This window comes from Pelophylax lessonae (assembly GCF_965119305.1).
Source record: "Pelophylax lessonae genome assembly, chromosome: 8".
Classification (NCBI taxonomy): Eukaryota; Metazoa; Chordata; class Amphibia; order Anura; family Ranidae; genus Pelophylax; species Pelophylax lessonae.
In genome coordinates, this window is record NC_138775.1 from 149486978 (window position 1) to 149501589 (window position 14612).

Here is a 14612-nt window from a genome sequence, read left to right on the forward strand (position 1 = left end):
TTATTGAAAGTAAAAGTTTACGTGATATCGTTGTTAGTATGAAGTTAATAAGTTTTAACAATATGTTACTTTGAAACCAATAATAAAGGCTGTGGCCAAATATTTTGCCAATAAAGTATTTGTTTGTAGTCATTATGCATGTCTGGGGATTGATAGAGTATGAATGCTGTGTGTGATCCCATTAATTTACCAATTCTAAAAGGAATGATGTTCCTGTTGTATTTGATAAATTCACATCATTATGTCTGGCCCAATAATACTGCATTGATAATGCAGATTCCAAGACACAAGGTCAGCAGGAGTTGCCAGATCAACAAGAACTTTTTCAGCAAGACAAGACCAGACCGTATCACAACTGATGCATTTTAATGAAAGATGCAGTTTGCTATGTGAATAATGTTATCATAGGTGTGTTGAGCCTATTGCATTAGGATGTGCACACCAAAGCTCAAACACACATGCATGTGTGTGTGTGTGTGTGTATATTTATATACAGAGGCTAAAATAAGTATTGAACACATAACGTTTCTAGGTAAATATATTTCTAAAGGTGCTATTGACATGCAATTTTCACCACATGTCGGTAACAACCCAGAAAATCCATACATACAAAGAAGTCAAAACAAATAAGTTCAGAAATTAAGTTATGTGTAATAAAATGGAATGACACAGGGAAAAAGTATTGAACACCTGAAGAAAGGGAGGAGCTAAAAGACATGGAAAGCCAAGACACCAGCTGAAATCTATCAGTAAAAAGAAAGCAATCTTGCCCCTTGTGAGTGCAAAATAATATCAGCTGGATGGTCCTTTTGGTCTGTGGTTCTGGAGAGTGGCCCAGCTTCATCATTTCCTGCATTTGTTACCCTCCCCTAAACTGTATGCTCGTGAACTCATGCCCTTAGAAGACTATTGTTTTGGTGAGGGTGGTCTACCTAGCCCACTCTCGAAGAAGTATAGCCTACTCGTTACGCCCACAGAGGGCTTCACCTTATCGTGCCTACGCAAATGGGAGCCGATCTTGAGTGTACACTTATGTCTGTTCAACGGTTAAATGTCTGTACGCTTGCAGTCAAGACTCCTACATGCACGTAGAAGTGCTCACCAGATGGTACAGAGTGCCCTCCCTCTTACACAAGTTCTACCCGTATGTCTCGGGGACATGCTGGCGATGCCGGGAGGAAAAGGTTACGTGGCTGCATGTTTTTTGGTCGTGTTCTAGGATAGTTGGTTTTTGGAGGGCTGTCAAAGACCTTATAGGAGAGCTTACCGATCATACCATCCTGGACACCCCGGCCTTCTTCCTACTTCAAATATCGGACATCCCAATCCCAAGTTATAAAAAGTCGATCCTTCCTCACGTTTTATGTGTGGCTAAGTCGGGTATTCCACTGTATTGGAAGACCTCCCGTTCACCCACTATTGGTGATTGCATGTGCAAACTGGAAGAGATCAACAAAATGGAGGACCTAACCCTCACAGCTCAACATAGGCGTGAGCGCTATGAGAAGGTCTGGGGTTTCTGGAATGTGTTTATCCTCTCTGACAGGGAGAAATCCCTGATGTGTTCGTAGAATCGCAATACTCCACTTGTTGACACTTGGCCACGTCCATACCTCTTACTTCACCTTGACCTTCCCCATCCGTTATACCCACTCCTCCCTCCCCCTTTTTTTTTCTCCTCCTCCCTTTTATTGACTCTCTATGGCCTCTTTTCTTCTTTTCTCACCTCCCTTTGTCCTACTATAACATCTGGCAGGGACATTCGGAATTGTTTTACAGCCCTGTTGCTCCATATATGGATACCCACGTGCCTTCAGGCGTTAAATGCACCTTCGGCAGTACAATGTTTATTAACTTCCTATTTTACCTAGGGATCATGATGCTTTTCTTTCTGCGTTGAAATCCACTGTATTAACATTTTTCCAGGTTTGGTGTATATGCACTTTACTTTTGATGTTATTTGAACTGTATGCCAATGTTTTTTCCACTGTTTCTGACTTTCTAAATAAAAATATGTGAAAAATAATAATATCAGCCGGTTCAGTCTCAACTGATGGCCTACAAAAAGGTGTCTTAATACCAAGGTGTCACACAAAAAACATCTAATAATGGGTAAAAGCAAAGAGTTCTCTCTAGAACTTCACAACTTTATTGTTGCAAAACATACTGATGGCATTGGTTACAGAAGGATTTCTAAACTTCTGACATGTGGTGAAAATTTCATGTCAATAGTACATTTAGAAATATATTTACCTAGAAAAATGGTGACACGTTCAGTATACTGAACATATATCCTTCCTTGTGGCACTCTGCACAATAATGGTAATTCAAATGGGCTGATTAGGGTGTGCCTAGGCACAGCTGATAGCACCCTGTACGCATAACTATGAATGTTATATAGCACATACAGTATAATAAACAAAATTTAGCAAATTTTTACATTTGGCCTTACCAAGTACTGAAAGATAAATTGAAATATCATCATGACCGGCATCATTTGATGCAGAACACACATACATTCCTGTGTCTTCTACAGCTGTAGAAATTATTATGAGAGATCCTGAAGAAAGAAATCTAGAAAAATAGGAGAACACAATTGTTAGCTTCTAGTATAATACAATTTTAAAATAGCATACTGTAAACCCAATAGTAAAAATAACAAATAGTAAAAGAATCGATCAATTTGAATTCTGTGTGAAGAATAGCTGGTTGTTAAGGAGTGGGCCAGGAAGCTGTCCGCTGCGTCCTTAACAACTGATGACTCATCAATTGTCAGCAGGGAAACCCATTGACAGCTGAAATGTAAACAAAAGGATGTCAAAGATAAAATTGCTGAAAAAAAACAGGACTTCTTGGTCTGGTATGGATTTTAAGGGGAACCCCACATCGCAATTTTAAAAATAAATGGCGTGGGGTCCCACCAAAGTCCATTCCAGACCCTTATCCAAGCATGCAGCCTGACAGGCCAGAAAAGGGGGATAAATGAGCACCCCCCCCTCAGAATCAGCCCTACAATAAATTGCACTGCAGTACATTGTGTTACACAAGATGAATGAGCACAGCACTATAGTATACTGACTCCACTACACTGTTACACAAGAATCAGCCCTACACTATACTGCACTGACTGCATTAAATATGAAAGCACAATCCTTTAACTATATCACCTAATCTCTACTCCTTATCTCCCCTAACACACTACACATGGCTGCCGTGTAAGCAGCCTTATATGGTGTGGGGCGTGGACTTAGCCCCTGAGCCATGATTGGCTAAAGGCACCCTGCCTTTGGCCAATCATGGCTCTGACAGGACATTGTGCTGTGATTGGCATCCCCCCCCCTTTAACATGATGGGTGCTTTTTGGCAGGGGGTGTCTGCCGCCCAAAGCACCTTGTCCCCATCAGGACAAAGGCCTCTTCCCCACAACCCTGGCCCAGTGTTTGTGAGGGTGCAGGGGGTGACTTATCAGGAATCTGCCAGATCCCACCCCCCATGCGTATAAGTAGTAGTACATAGTACCCCTCCTCATTTAAAAAAGATAAAAAAAACACAAAAATAGTCACAAAAGTATGTCAAGAACTGTTGGTTTCTCTTGTTTCGGCTTCGGTCAGTGTTCATGGCTCCAAAATCAAAACTCTAAGCAAAAATGGTTTTCCTCTGAGACCAGCAAGACTTAGACCACTGCTGTTAACCAAGAACATAAATGCTCTACTCTCATCACTAAGAAGCTAGTTAGAAAGCACCAACACAACCCCCTAATCCCTAGAGAGAAACTTAACTGTGTCTTAGCAACGCAAACTGAGAACGCAAATTAATTCATTTTTAATATTCAAAGCAAACTCACCCATCCATTCATTTCTGCATGTTTTATTTTGTTGAGAAATAACTCTGAACCCCCCTAGCATTTCTATCCATGCCCATCTTGAGTAAGGGTGGATAATTTATGTAGCATTTACTTCATGGAATCCATCTACCCTTAGCTCAAGCATGCAGGCATGTAGGTGTGCTTAACTGAAAAAGCCCTCCTCTCTTCCTCCAGATGAAAGAAAAAAAAAATGCCCATGAAGACTCCTTAACCTTCTTAGCGGTATTCCCGAGCGTGGCTCGGGGTTACATTTCAGATCCAAAAGCGGTAACCACACTCGGGGTACCGCCAGAAGCATCGCTGGATCCTGTAAAAGAGGTTACTTACCTTGTCACCGGGATCCAGCGATGTATGCGAGCGGTATGTGGCGGTGGATCTTCCTCCCAATCCTCTCCGTTCCCCGCCTTCCGTCTCCTGCGACGTGACGTTCGCAGGGGGGTGGAACCGGCGGCAAATTCAAATGTAAAACACACCAAACACACTGATACTATTCAAAATAAAATAAATTCACATTAAATTGCCCCCCAGTACCCTTTCCTGCAGTTTTGCTGTACTTTTTATGTATATATTTCATTGATATATAAGACAAAAATGAAACATTTAAGATAAATTACATCCTGTTATGTATAGCATATATTAAACACAACATTACACAGGGACAACGTCATACTAAAATAGAATTAAGACATTTTTTGGTGCCTCGGACAATGCACTAGCACTGAAGGAGCCATCAATTCTACCAAGTATAAGAAAATATTCAATCATCCATCTGTGAAGTAAAGCTAAAGTATTCAGTCATATATTAGATTCAAGAGCCAAAAACATGTTCACATCAGGATGAATGAAAATAATAAAAATCAGGATATGAACTGACCTTGTCAAAAGTCCAAATATAAATGCAACATTCTGTTGAATTACCTGTTATAAAGAGTTAAGCCTGGTACACACTATTCATTTTTTTTCCCTTTACCCCAGCGGTCCAACGTTAGTACAGCAATCTCCCCGACGGCCCCCCTTCAGAACACTCTGATCAGATCTCTCCGCCATTAGCGCTGATCGGGAGAGTGCTGATTGGGAGCCAGTCGGCTGCTGATTTTCCAGCATGCTCGGCCGGCTTCCTTAGGACAGGGTGCCATACACAGATGAATATTGACTGTTTTTTTTTTTTTTAACTGGCATACATCGGACTGGCATTCGCCTCGTGGGCCTAAATTCCCAATAGCCTACCAGTGTTTCTACAAATAAGATTGTGTTAAAATTTCCCACAGTTATATGAAAATCTGATATTGAAATTTTTGAATAACTGCAGCAGGAAGAACAATAGTTTAATGTTTCTATACTTGGGTTGGTGTTGAATAACTTTGTGTATTCAGTACATAACATTGTTTATCCAATAGATAGCATAACTTAAAAAAGTGTTATTTTATTAGACCCTGGTGCCCTGTGTCTAATACTAGATTTTGGATGAAGACTTAAAAATGTACCACGACAGATGGAACCAGGAAAAGGGTAATATTTTGGTATGGCAATATGTGCTCTCCACATGTCTATATTACGATATGATCTTCTCACTCTGCATCATACCTGTACATGTTCTGATTCATATCTGTGTTTATTAACAGTCCATTTTTCTTCCATTCCACTCTTGGTTTAGGAGTACCTGTTACTTCACAGTTTAGTGTTATTTGATTATTCACTATTGTGGTAATATTTGTTGAGCCAGGGTATATCAGTGGAGGATCTATAAAACATTTGCACAACAACATATATAAATGTTAATTAAACTGTTGATAGTAAATATTGAAAATCCTGGCTATCACCAGGGAGGTAAACACTAACTTTGAAGATTGTTCTGTATTTCTGACGGGCTTTTGAATGTAAGGTTGCTATTATGGATTTTCTTTCCAACACTTTATGGACATAAATATAAATTGAGATTGGTATTTGATACTATTGTGTAGTACTTCATTTAAATTACATTTCCCATTCTGGGTTTTAGTTCTGTCTCAGTCCCAGTTAGTTCCTATAGAAGGTGTTTTCATCTAATAATGAATATTCTTTGTACTCGTATATACAGGAATTTGTGTCAGAATAGCTTTTAGTTTTGTTTTTTGTTCAGTATAAGTTTAACTCTGAATTAAAACAATTCCTTACAATCCCATATCATACATACCATAAACCAAAAGTTCGGTCTGCTTCTGGGTAGATCCGGCTGCATTAGCTGCAAGGCAGGTGTACACTCCAGAGTCCGTAACATTGGAAGATAGAAAATAAAGTGTGCCAGATTCCATGACTGTATACCTGAAATACAATCAGATAACCATGTATTTCAGGAAAATGTAAAGCACATTTAAATATTACTCCTTAGTGACATACAATAAACAAATTATGTCATTTCCATTCTCAGTAAAGGATGACTTAGAGTGAAAATGATAGTTCCTATAGAAAGGTTGTGCACCAAGGAGATCTTCTCACTCTACACAATAGGGTTCATTCACAAACACAGCATATTCACTCATTCATACTAACTAATAATATTACCGCAATTGTCTCTCATCTAGAGAAAACTTGGGAGGTAAACGTGAACTTTTCAGCAAAATCCCACACATGTGAAAGACAAAATGCTTAAAAACAACATAAACATTCAGTTCATGGTAAAAGATATGCAGGGCTGCATTGTACACCACTTTTCAAGAGGGTGTCATGGCAACAGTGGGAATCATCCAGCACACTGCTGGACAACAAATTCATAGTTACATAGTTAGTCAGGTTGAAAAAAGACACAAGTCCATCTGAAATCTTTCAAATTACTTTTTCTTGAAGGAGGAACTGACAAGATAAATAGGCATATGGGGTTCATTTTCAAATTAATTTAGAAACCTGCCTATAGAGTTTCTGAAAAGTGAAACGCCATGCAACAACATTGAAGCTGTTGGAGAATCATAACATAACATATCATAATATAACCAGTATTTGTAGTATTTCAACTGGTGCAGACTCGTGGGTTTTCTAACCCTAGAACATTTATTGTGTCATGGATGACAGGCCTGTCAATATAGATAATAACCTCCCCTTCATTCTCGTTGTATTTTTCCCTATTGCCTACAACAGCAGTGCCATCTTCCAATTGTTTAGCCTAGCAGGGATATGTACCGGGCAATTACAGCCTGCCATTCATCCTCATAAGAAAACATACAGTATCTGGTCTCTTTTATCCTCATACCAAGATGATAATATTCTGTCACATTGCACTGCCTAAAACACAGACAGCCTCTGCCTGGACTTATGGCAACTTGCAATCCAGCATCAACTTTTATTCAGATTTATCAGATACCTGACCTACCTAATACTTTTAATATTTTATGTTCCAAACAATGGTAAAAAATTGACATGAAACTTTAACAGAGTGCTAATATACACAGGAGATGGTCAGAGATAGTGGACATGATACTGGTGGTAGGTAAAACATTGTGATCATAGAGGTGGAGATTGTGTCATCATTAAAAAATATAAGGTGTTGCATGTTGGAGGAATACACTCAAGATGTTAATATCAGGGTAGCAGTGACTAGGACATTATTCCAGGCTCGGAAACTCGTTTGACAACATTGGACTTCTCAGCTACCTCCGACACTGGAGATGTGGGTGCAGAATATGGGAGCCTCTCTGAGATGTGAATGTCTGATTTACCAGCACAGGGGAGTCCCACATAGATATGATAGGATTTGGGGAGGGTGGCTGGCGGTTCCGGGTCTGGCTCCTGCTGATTTGGTCCTAGACAGGTTGTTACAACAATTTTCCTGGCACTCTTATTTCGACCCTTCTGGGATGGTGGGCGGGACTAAGGAGAATGTGCTCAATATGCTTTCCTAAATATTTATTTAGTGCGGGACGGTGTTTATCTGTATAATGTGATGCTGCATTGTAGTTGCCTTGGGATGGGACTTTTCGGGAAATGCATAAACTGTACGATGTATGTTACTTTTTCTTTCAAATAAACTTTGTTTCTGATTTAAAAAAAATATATATGTAAGGTGTTACAAGAATGGTGGCCGTGCTGAGCAAGCGATTTCTTGTGCTTACTATAGGGAAGTGAAGCCGCTCAGAGCAGAACCCAGAATATTGTTGGCATAGCTGTAGTAACGAAGACTACTACAATGATTGCCAGCTTCCACAGCAATTGCTCAGGTATTAGATGTGCATACTTACTGAATGTACCTATACAAGCTGTAAATATGCAATAGAAATCATACACAGGATGAACTACAACCATATGAAACCTAAGTGCACATACACACTGTATACATTTGGACCTTCATTTTATATCACAGATATCACACAAAAGTCATCATTTTATTTAGTTTTCTTTTTTCATGTTTACTATCATAATTAAATATTTTGATTTTAACATTTCTTTGGCTTTCTAACATAAAAAAAATAAAAATAAATAATATTTATCTGACCTCTCATTGTTCTCATGGAGAATAGCTCCATTTTTTCTCCAAGATATGCGGGGCAGTGGGACTCCAGCAGTCTTGCACTCCAAATTGACAGGATTGTTGACAAAACTTGTAACTAAGTTTGGTCCATCTTTTATTGTTGGAGGAACTGGGAACCAAAAGCAGTGTATTATTGCGGAGTTCCAGAAACTGAAACAAAAATTGGATACTATACTCAAGATTAAGTATTACCATATATATTAAGGATAAACTCCCTGGTAGTTTTTCCAGCAATGTTTCTAGCAATACAGATATAGTGTCCAGCATCTTCCACCTCTGCACTATTGATATGTACAAATCGTCCATCAGATTCAATGCGTATTCCAACACTGGGCTAAAAAAAGTGGAGAAGTATACACAAATATATTTAACAATTTAAATAAAGTAATTTATGAAGTAGATAAGTAAACAAGTCAAAAACACATATCCAAACCAAGAAAAATTATGTATGAATTTCAAAAACACAATGTAGATTGTGAGTAACTGCTACATTTGTGAAATTAATACTGAACACTATCTGTATATTGCTTTATTAAGGATCATGTTTGATAGCATGTTATATGACTTTCAGATTCTTTGTGACAAAGTATCCAATTATAATAAATAGGAGCTTGTTCATGGGGGTCATTATGTTACTTATCTTGCCCCAGTTATGTTTTTATATAAAAGAAAAGCCAAAAGAAAGTTTTATGGTGGTATTAGAATGCACTGAGAACTGTAGATTTTTTTCATGCATCTGCTTTCTGTATCAGGGATGGAAAACAGAATGTCTATATGTAGTCTATTCATATATTTATTTTATTTTAACCAGTCTCACTGGGGTCAGATATTGTTTTCTGTAAGTACTAAGGCCTCTTGCTGGCATTGAGGCCCATAGACTGTAAACTTGCCATTTTTTTACGCTGTTGGAGCTGCCAGGTGATGTGCGGTGGCAGCCTGTGTAAGTATTTGGGGAGGCAGCAACACAGTCAGTTGTCTTCATATGATAGGGGTGCAGGTGCATAGCCTCGAAAGCATAAAGTCTAAGTTTTGGGCTGTTCACCTACTCCCACGTGCCTGTCACATTAGGACAATCAGCTGTGTCCAAACAGATGTTGTGTCCTGATAGACTTGCATAGGCTGCCGGCATGCAACACATGGCAGCTTCAGAAGCATTAGCAAACAACCAATTCACAGTGTGCGAACCTCAGCATCTGTGTGAATGAGACCTAAAGATCTTAATGGATGCTTAGTAACTCATCCATTCAGAGAAAATTTGGGCCACATTTTCAGTCAAATTAAAGTATTTTTGGACATCCTAAAATAAAACACCTATATAGCTTTTTGCCTTCAGAACACAAATATACATTTAGAATAGAGACAGACATGCTGTCATGTATTACAAAAGAAAGCAGGGTCCATGAATGACGATTGTTTTTAAAATACATCTATCACAAAGCTAGGCAATTCAAACCAAGCATATACTAAAATGCTTAGTAGATTCACAGATATAGGAATATATTGGAATGTGAAGTATGCAAATTTTAATTGTAAAAGTTTAATTTAAAGTGGAACTAAACCCTCTAATTTGCATAAGAAAGGAACTGTAAATCTACTCATTATTTGCCTCATAATGCTCTGGACTCACCTCTTCACCTTTTCTAATTTAGCTGATGTTGGCGACATCTCTGGATCTCTTTTGGGATCATGAGCTGTTGTAATTGCAATGAGAACTGGGGGCTGTGGTAAGCCCACACACTGCACAAAAAAGTGTGCCAAAAACCGCACCGAAATGTATAATTGCAACCAGAAGGTAGGAAAAAGAAATGTAAGTAGAAAGCAAACACTAAGGTTGATTTACTGGAGAGTACAAAATCTGGTTCAGCTGTTTATGGTAGCCAATCTGATTCTAACTTCAGCTTATACAATTAAGCTTTGACGGAAACAAAAAAAACCTGGACGCTGATTGGTTTCTATGCAGAGCTGCACCAGATCTCCAGTTTTAGTAAATCAACCCCTGTATGCCATATGAAAAAGTTACGATTGTAACCTTGCAGTATTGGATAACAAACACTTTCAGCACTGGGTTTAGTTCTGTTTCACCACACCTCTTCCCATCTCCTTTGTCTCCCTATTGGGAGCCAAAAGATTGGGGTATGGGACTGAATCTTTGAATAGTATTTTTGTAATATTTAATCCAAAGTCAAATTGAATACGTTGACTTGATATATCACACGACGTGTGGATAATATTGCCAGTGAAAATCCTTGCTTTGATTGCACAAAAACAACAGATATGGTATTTGTTTCATTCCTTTTTTTTATAAATTAGATAGATATTTATATAAAAGCCATATGATTTTCTTTCAGCTGTTCTGTTCCCAGTTATCCAAGCTATTTAATTCACTGTTTAACCACTTACCGCCCGCCCGCCGTCATATGACGGCGGGACGGTGCGGCTATTATCCTGGGCGGACGTCATATGACGTGACCCAGGAAATGCACGGCAGGCGCGCGATCGCGGGCGCGCCGCCGTGCACTGCCGGTGTCGGGGTGTCCCCGGGACACCCCCCCGTCACCGGCAGGGGGGAAACAGCCACTGGGCGTGGCTGTTTCCCACGTGATCGGCTGTGTTCCAATGACACAGCGATCACAATGGAGGCGGCCGGGAGATGACCGCGCATGCGCGATCGGGAGCGCGCAGCGCGGTCATGTCGGTGGCACTGTGTTCCGTAGGAACACAGCTGTCACCGGCAGTAGTAAACAGTCACTGACAGTGACTGTTTACTATGTGATCGGCTGTGAATCCATTCACAGCCGATCATAAAATGTAAACAAAGAGCAGTAACTCAGTGTTACTAGCTCTTCTCCCCTCATACAGTTTCCAGTGTGAGGGGAGAAGAGCTAGAAATAGTGAGTTACTGATCTGTACACCTGTAAAAAGTAAAATCACACAAATAAAGGTCCCCCCACACAGTCCTCAGCCCCCCCCCAATGTCACCTGTCACCCAACAGTCACCTCATCAGTGCCCAGAAATTGACACCCATAACGTTCACATGTGAGCGCAGCGATCGCGGGCAGAATCACCGCGATTCTGCCCGCAATCCAGAAATCATTGCAAATTGCGGGACGCCTGTGCGTTGCCCGTGATTTGCAATAGCACCCCAAACGCTGTGCTATGTTGCCGCCATTTCCGCCTGCCGAATCGCGGTAACATCGCGCAAACAACGCATGACGCCCAAAAAAGGTACAAGAGCTTCTTTGGGGCGTCATGCGTTGTTTGCGTGATGTTACCGCGATTCGGCAGGCGGAAATCGCAGCAACATCGCACAGCGTTTGGGGTGCTATTGCAAATCACGGGCAACGCACAGGCGCCCCGCAATTTGCAATGATTTCTGGATCACGGGCGGAATCGCAGTGATTCTGCCCGCGATCGCTACGCTCACATGTGAACATAGCCTAAAGTTCACCGGTCACCAGAGACTGCCATCAGTACCGCCGTGCACCATTGCCCGTCACCTGTCACCCATCAGTGACCATCGCCTGTCAACTGTCACCCCATCAATCACCGTCACCTGTCACCCTCATCAGTCATTGTCACCTGTCACCCCATCAGTCATCGTCATCTGTCACCCTATCAATCATCGTCACTTGACACCCCATCAGTGATCGTCACTTGTCACCCCATCAATCATCGTCACCTGTCACCCCGTCAGTGATTGTCATCTGTCACCCCATCAATCATCGTCACTTGTCACCTCATCAATCATCGTCACCTGTCACCTCATCAGTCATCATCACCTGTCACCCCATCAGTCATCGTCACCTGTCACCCCATCAGTCATCGTCACCTGTCACCCCATAAGTCATTGTCACCTGTCACCCCATCAGTCATTGTCACCTGTCACCCCATCAGTCATCGTCACCTGTCACCCCATCAGTCATCGTCACCTGTTTGCCATATGCATGCAATCACTTACTGACCGCCTAACGACTATATGCGTCGGCCATTAAAAGCTAAATACTGGGGTTATGGCAGCAGATAGCCCCCATAACCCCGGTATTTTTTGAAACGGCGGGCGGTCGGCTTTCAGATAAGGGTGGTCCCAGTGGGGGATTCGCCGCGGAATTACCCTTACGGTGCAGGGGAAGAGGTGCCCCCCCCCTCCTGCCGCGTCCCAGACGTTTTCCCAGCTTACCGGACCCGCCGGCAGCGGGGAAAACTATCCGGTCCCGGATCCTCAGAGACAGGAAGTCGAGTGAGGGCAAGATGGCCCTCACTCAACTCTATGGTCTTGGAGGACCGGAGCTACGTCAAAAGACGTTGCCTAGCAACCGGTTTAAAGGGCCGCTTTTTTTTTTGCTTTTTTTTTTTCCTCTTTCAACAATTTTTTTTTTTTTTTCTTTTCTTTTTTAGTGTAGTTGTGAGGTGTGAGGTCTTTTTGACCCCAGATCTCACAATAAAGAGGACCTGTCATGCCTATTTCTATTACAAGGGATGTTTACATTCCTTGTAATAGGAATAAAAATGATCAAAACATTTTTTTTTTTAAACTGTGTAAAAATAAAAAAATAATAAATAAAATAAATAGGAAAAAAAAAAAAAAAATTTAAAGCGCCCTGTCCCCGTTAGCTCGCGCGCAGAAGCAAACGCATACGCAAGTCCCGCCCACATATGTAAACGGTGTTCAAACCATACATGTGAGGTATCGCCGCGATCGTTAGAGCGAGAGCAATAATTTGAGCCCTAGACCTCCTCTGTAACTCTAAGCTAGTAACCTGCAGAAATTTTTAAAATGTTGCCTATGGGGATTTTTAAGTACCAATGTTTGGCGCCATTCTGTGAGCATGCGCAATTTTGAAGCATGACATGTTGGGTATCTAATTACTCGGCGTAACATTATCTTTCACATTATGGAAAAAAATTGTGCTAAATTTACTGTTTTCTTATTTTTTAATTCAAAAAAGTGAATTTTTTTCAAAAAAATCGCATCTGGAAGACTGCTGCGCAAATATGGTGTGATAAAAAATATTGCAATGATCTCCATTTTATTCTCTAGGGTCTCTGCTAAAAAAAAATATATAATGTTTGGGGGTTACAAGTAATTTTCTAGCAAAAAAAATGATTTTAGCTTGTAAACACCAAGTGTCAAAAATAGGCCCAGTCTTAAAGTGGATAAATGGACAACTTTGTGTAAAGCGCTACTTGGATGTTAGGCCTATGTGTGTGGCCAGGCTGTCAAAAAGTGTTACACATGTGGTATCGCCATACTCAGGAGGAATAGCAGAATGTATTTTGGGGTGCAATTTTTGCTATGTACATGCTATGTGTTAGAAATATTGCATAAATGGACAGCTTTGTGTAAAAAAAAATGTGTTTTCATTTTCTTTCCACATTTTCCAAAAACTTGTGGAAAAAAATGACATATTCAAAAGACTCATTATGCCTCAAAAATTATACGTTGGGCTGTTTGCTTTCCAAAATGGGGTCATTTTATGGGGGTTTCCATTGTCCTGGTGCTCCAGGGCCTTCAAAAGTGCGATAGGTTGTCAGGAAATTATATGTGTAATTTGTGCTCCTAGAATGCCGGACGGGGCTACTTGAATGTTAGGCCTCTGTATGTGGCCAGGCTGTGAAAAAGTCTCACACATGTGGTATCACCATACTCAGGAGGAGTAGTAGAATGTGTTTTGGGGTGTAGTTGCAAGTATGCATGTGCTGTGTGAGAGAAATAACCTGTTAATATGGCAATTTGTAAAAAAAAAAAAAAAAAAAAAATCTTCATTTTGCAAAGAGTTGTGGGAAAAAATGACAACTTCAAAAAACTCACCATGCCCCTTATTAAATACCTTGGAATGTCTACTTTCCAAAAAGGGGTCATTTGGGGGGTATTTGTACTTTCCTGACTTTTTAGTGTCTCAAGAAATGAGATAGGCCTTCAGTACATCAGGTGTGATCAAGTGTGATCAATTTTCAATGATTCGCACCATAGCTTGTGGACTCTATAACTTTCACAAAGACCAAATAATATACACTTATTTGGGTTATTTTTACCAAAGATAAGTAGCAGTATAAATTTTGACCAAAATTTGTGAAGAAAAATGACTAATTTGCAAAATTTTATGACAGAAAAAAAGAAAAATGCGTTTTTTCACGATATTTTCAGTCTTTTTTTATTTATAGCACAAAAAATAAAAAACCCAGTATTGATCAAATACCATCAAAAGAAAGCTCTATTTGTGTGAAAAAAAGGACACAATTTTTGTATG

General features: G+C 40.3%; 1 protein-coding gene across 1 annotated transcript in view; it reads right to left on the reverse strand.

Moving 5' to 3' along the window:
• Positions 1-14612, reverse strand: part of HMCN1 (hemicentin 1) — a 452754-nt gene that overhangs the window by 120326 nt on the left and 317816 nt on the right. Inside the window, exons 72-76 of the mRNA XM_082265585.1 lie at positions 8556-8697; positions 8328-8472; positions 6039-6166; positions 5450-5606; positions 2453-2574 (exon numbers count right to left, since the gene is read on the reverse strand). Coding sequence (XP_082121711.1) covers positions 2453-2574; positions 5450-5606; positions 6039-6166; positions 8328-8472; positions 8556-8697 — 694 coding nt within the window. The remainder of the gene's footprint in view (positions 1-2452; positions 2575-5449; positions 5607-6038; positions 6167-8327; positions 8473-8555; positions 8698-14612) is intronic.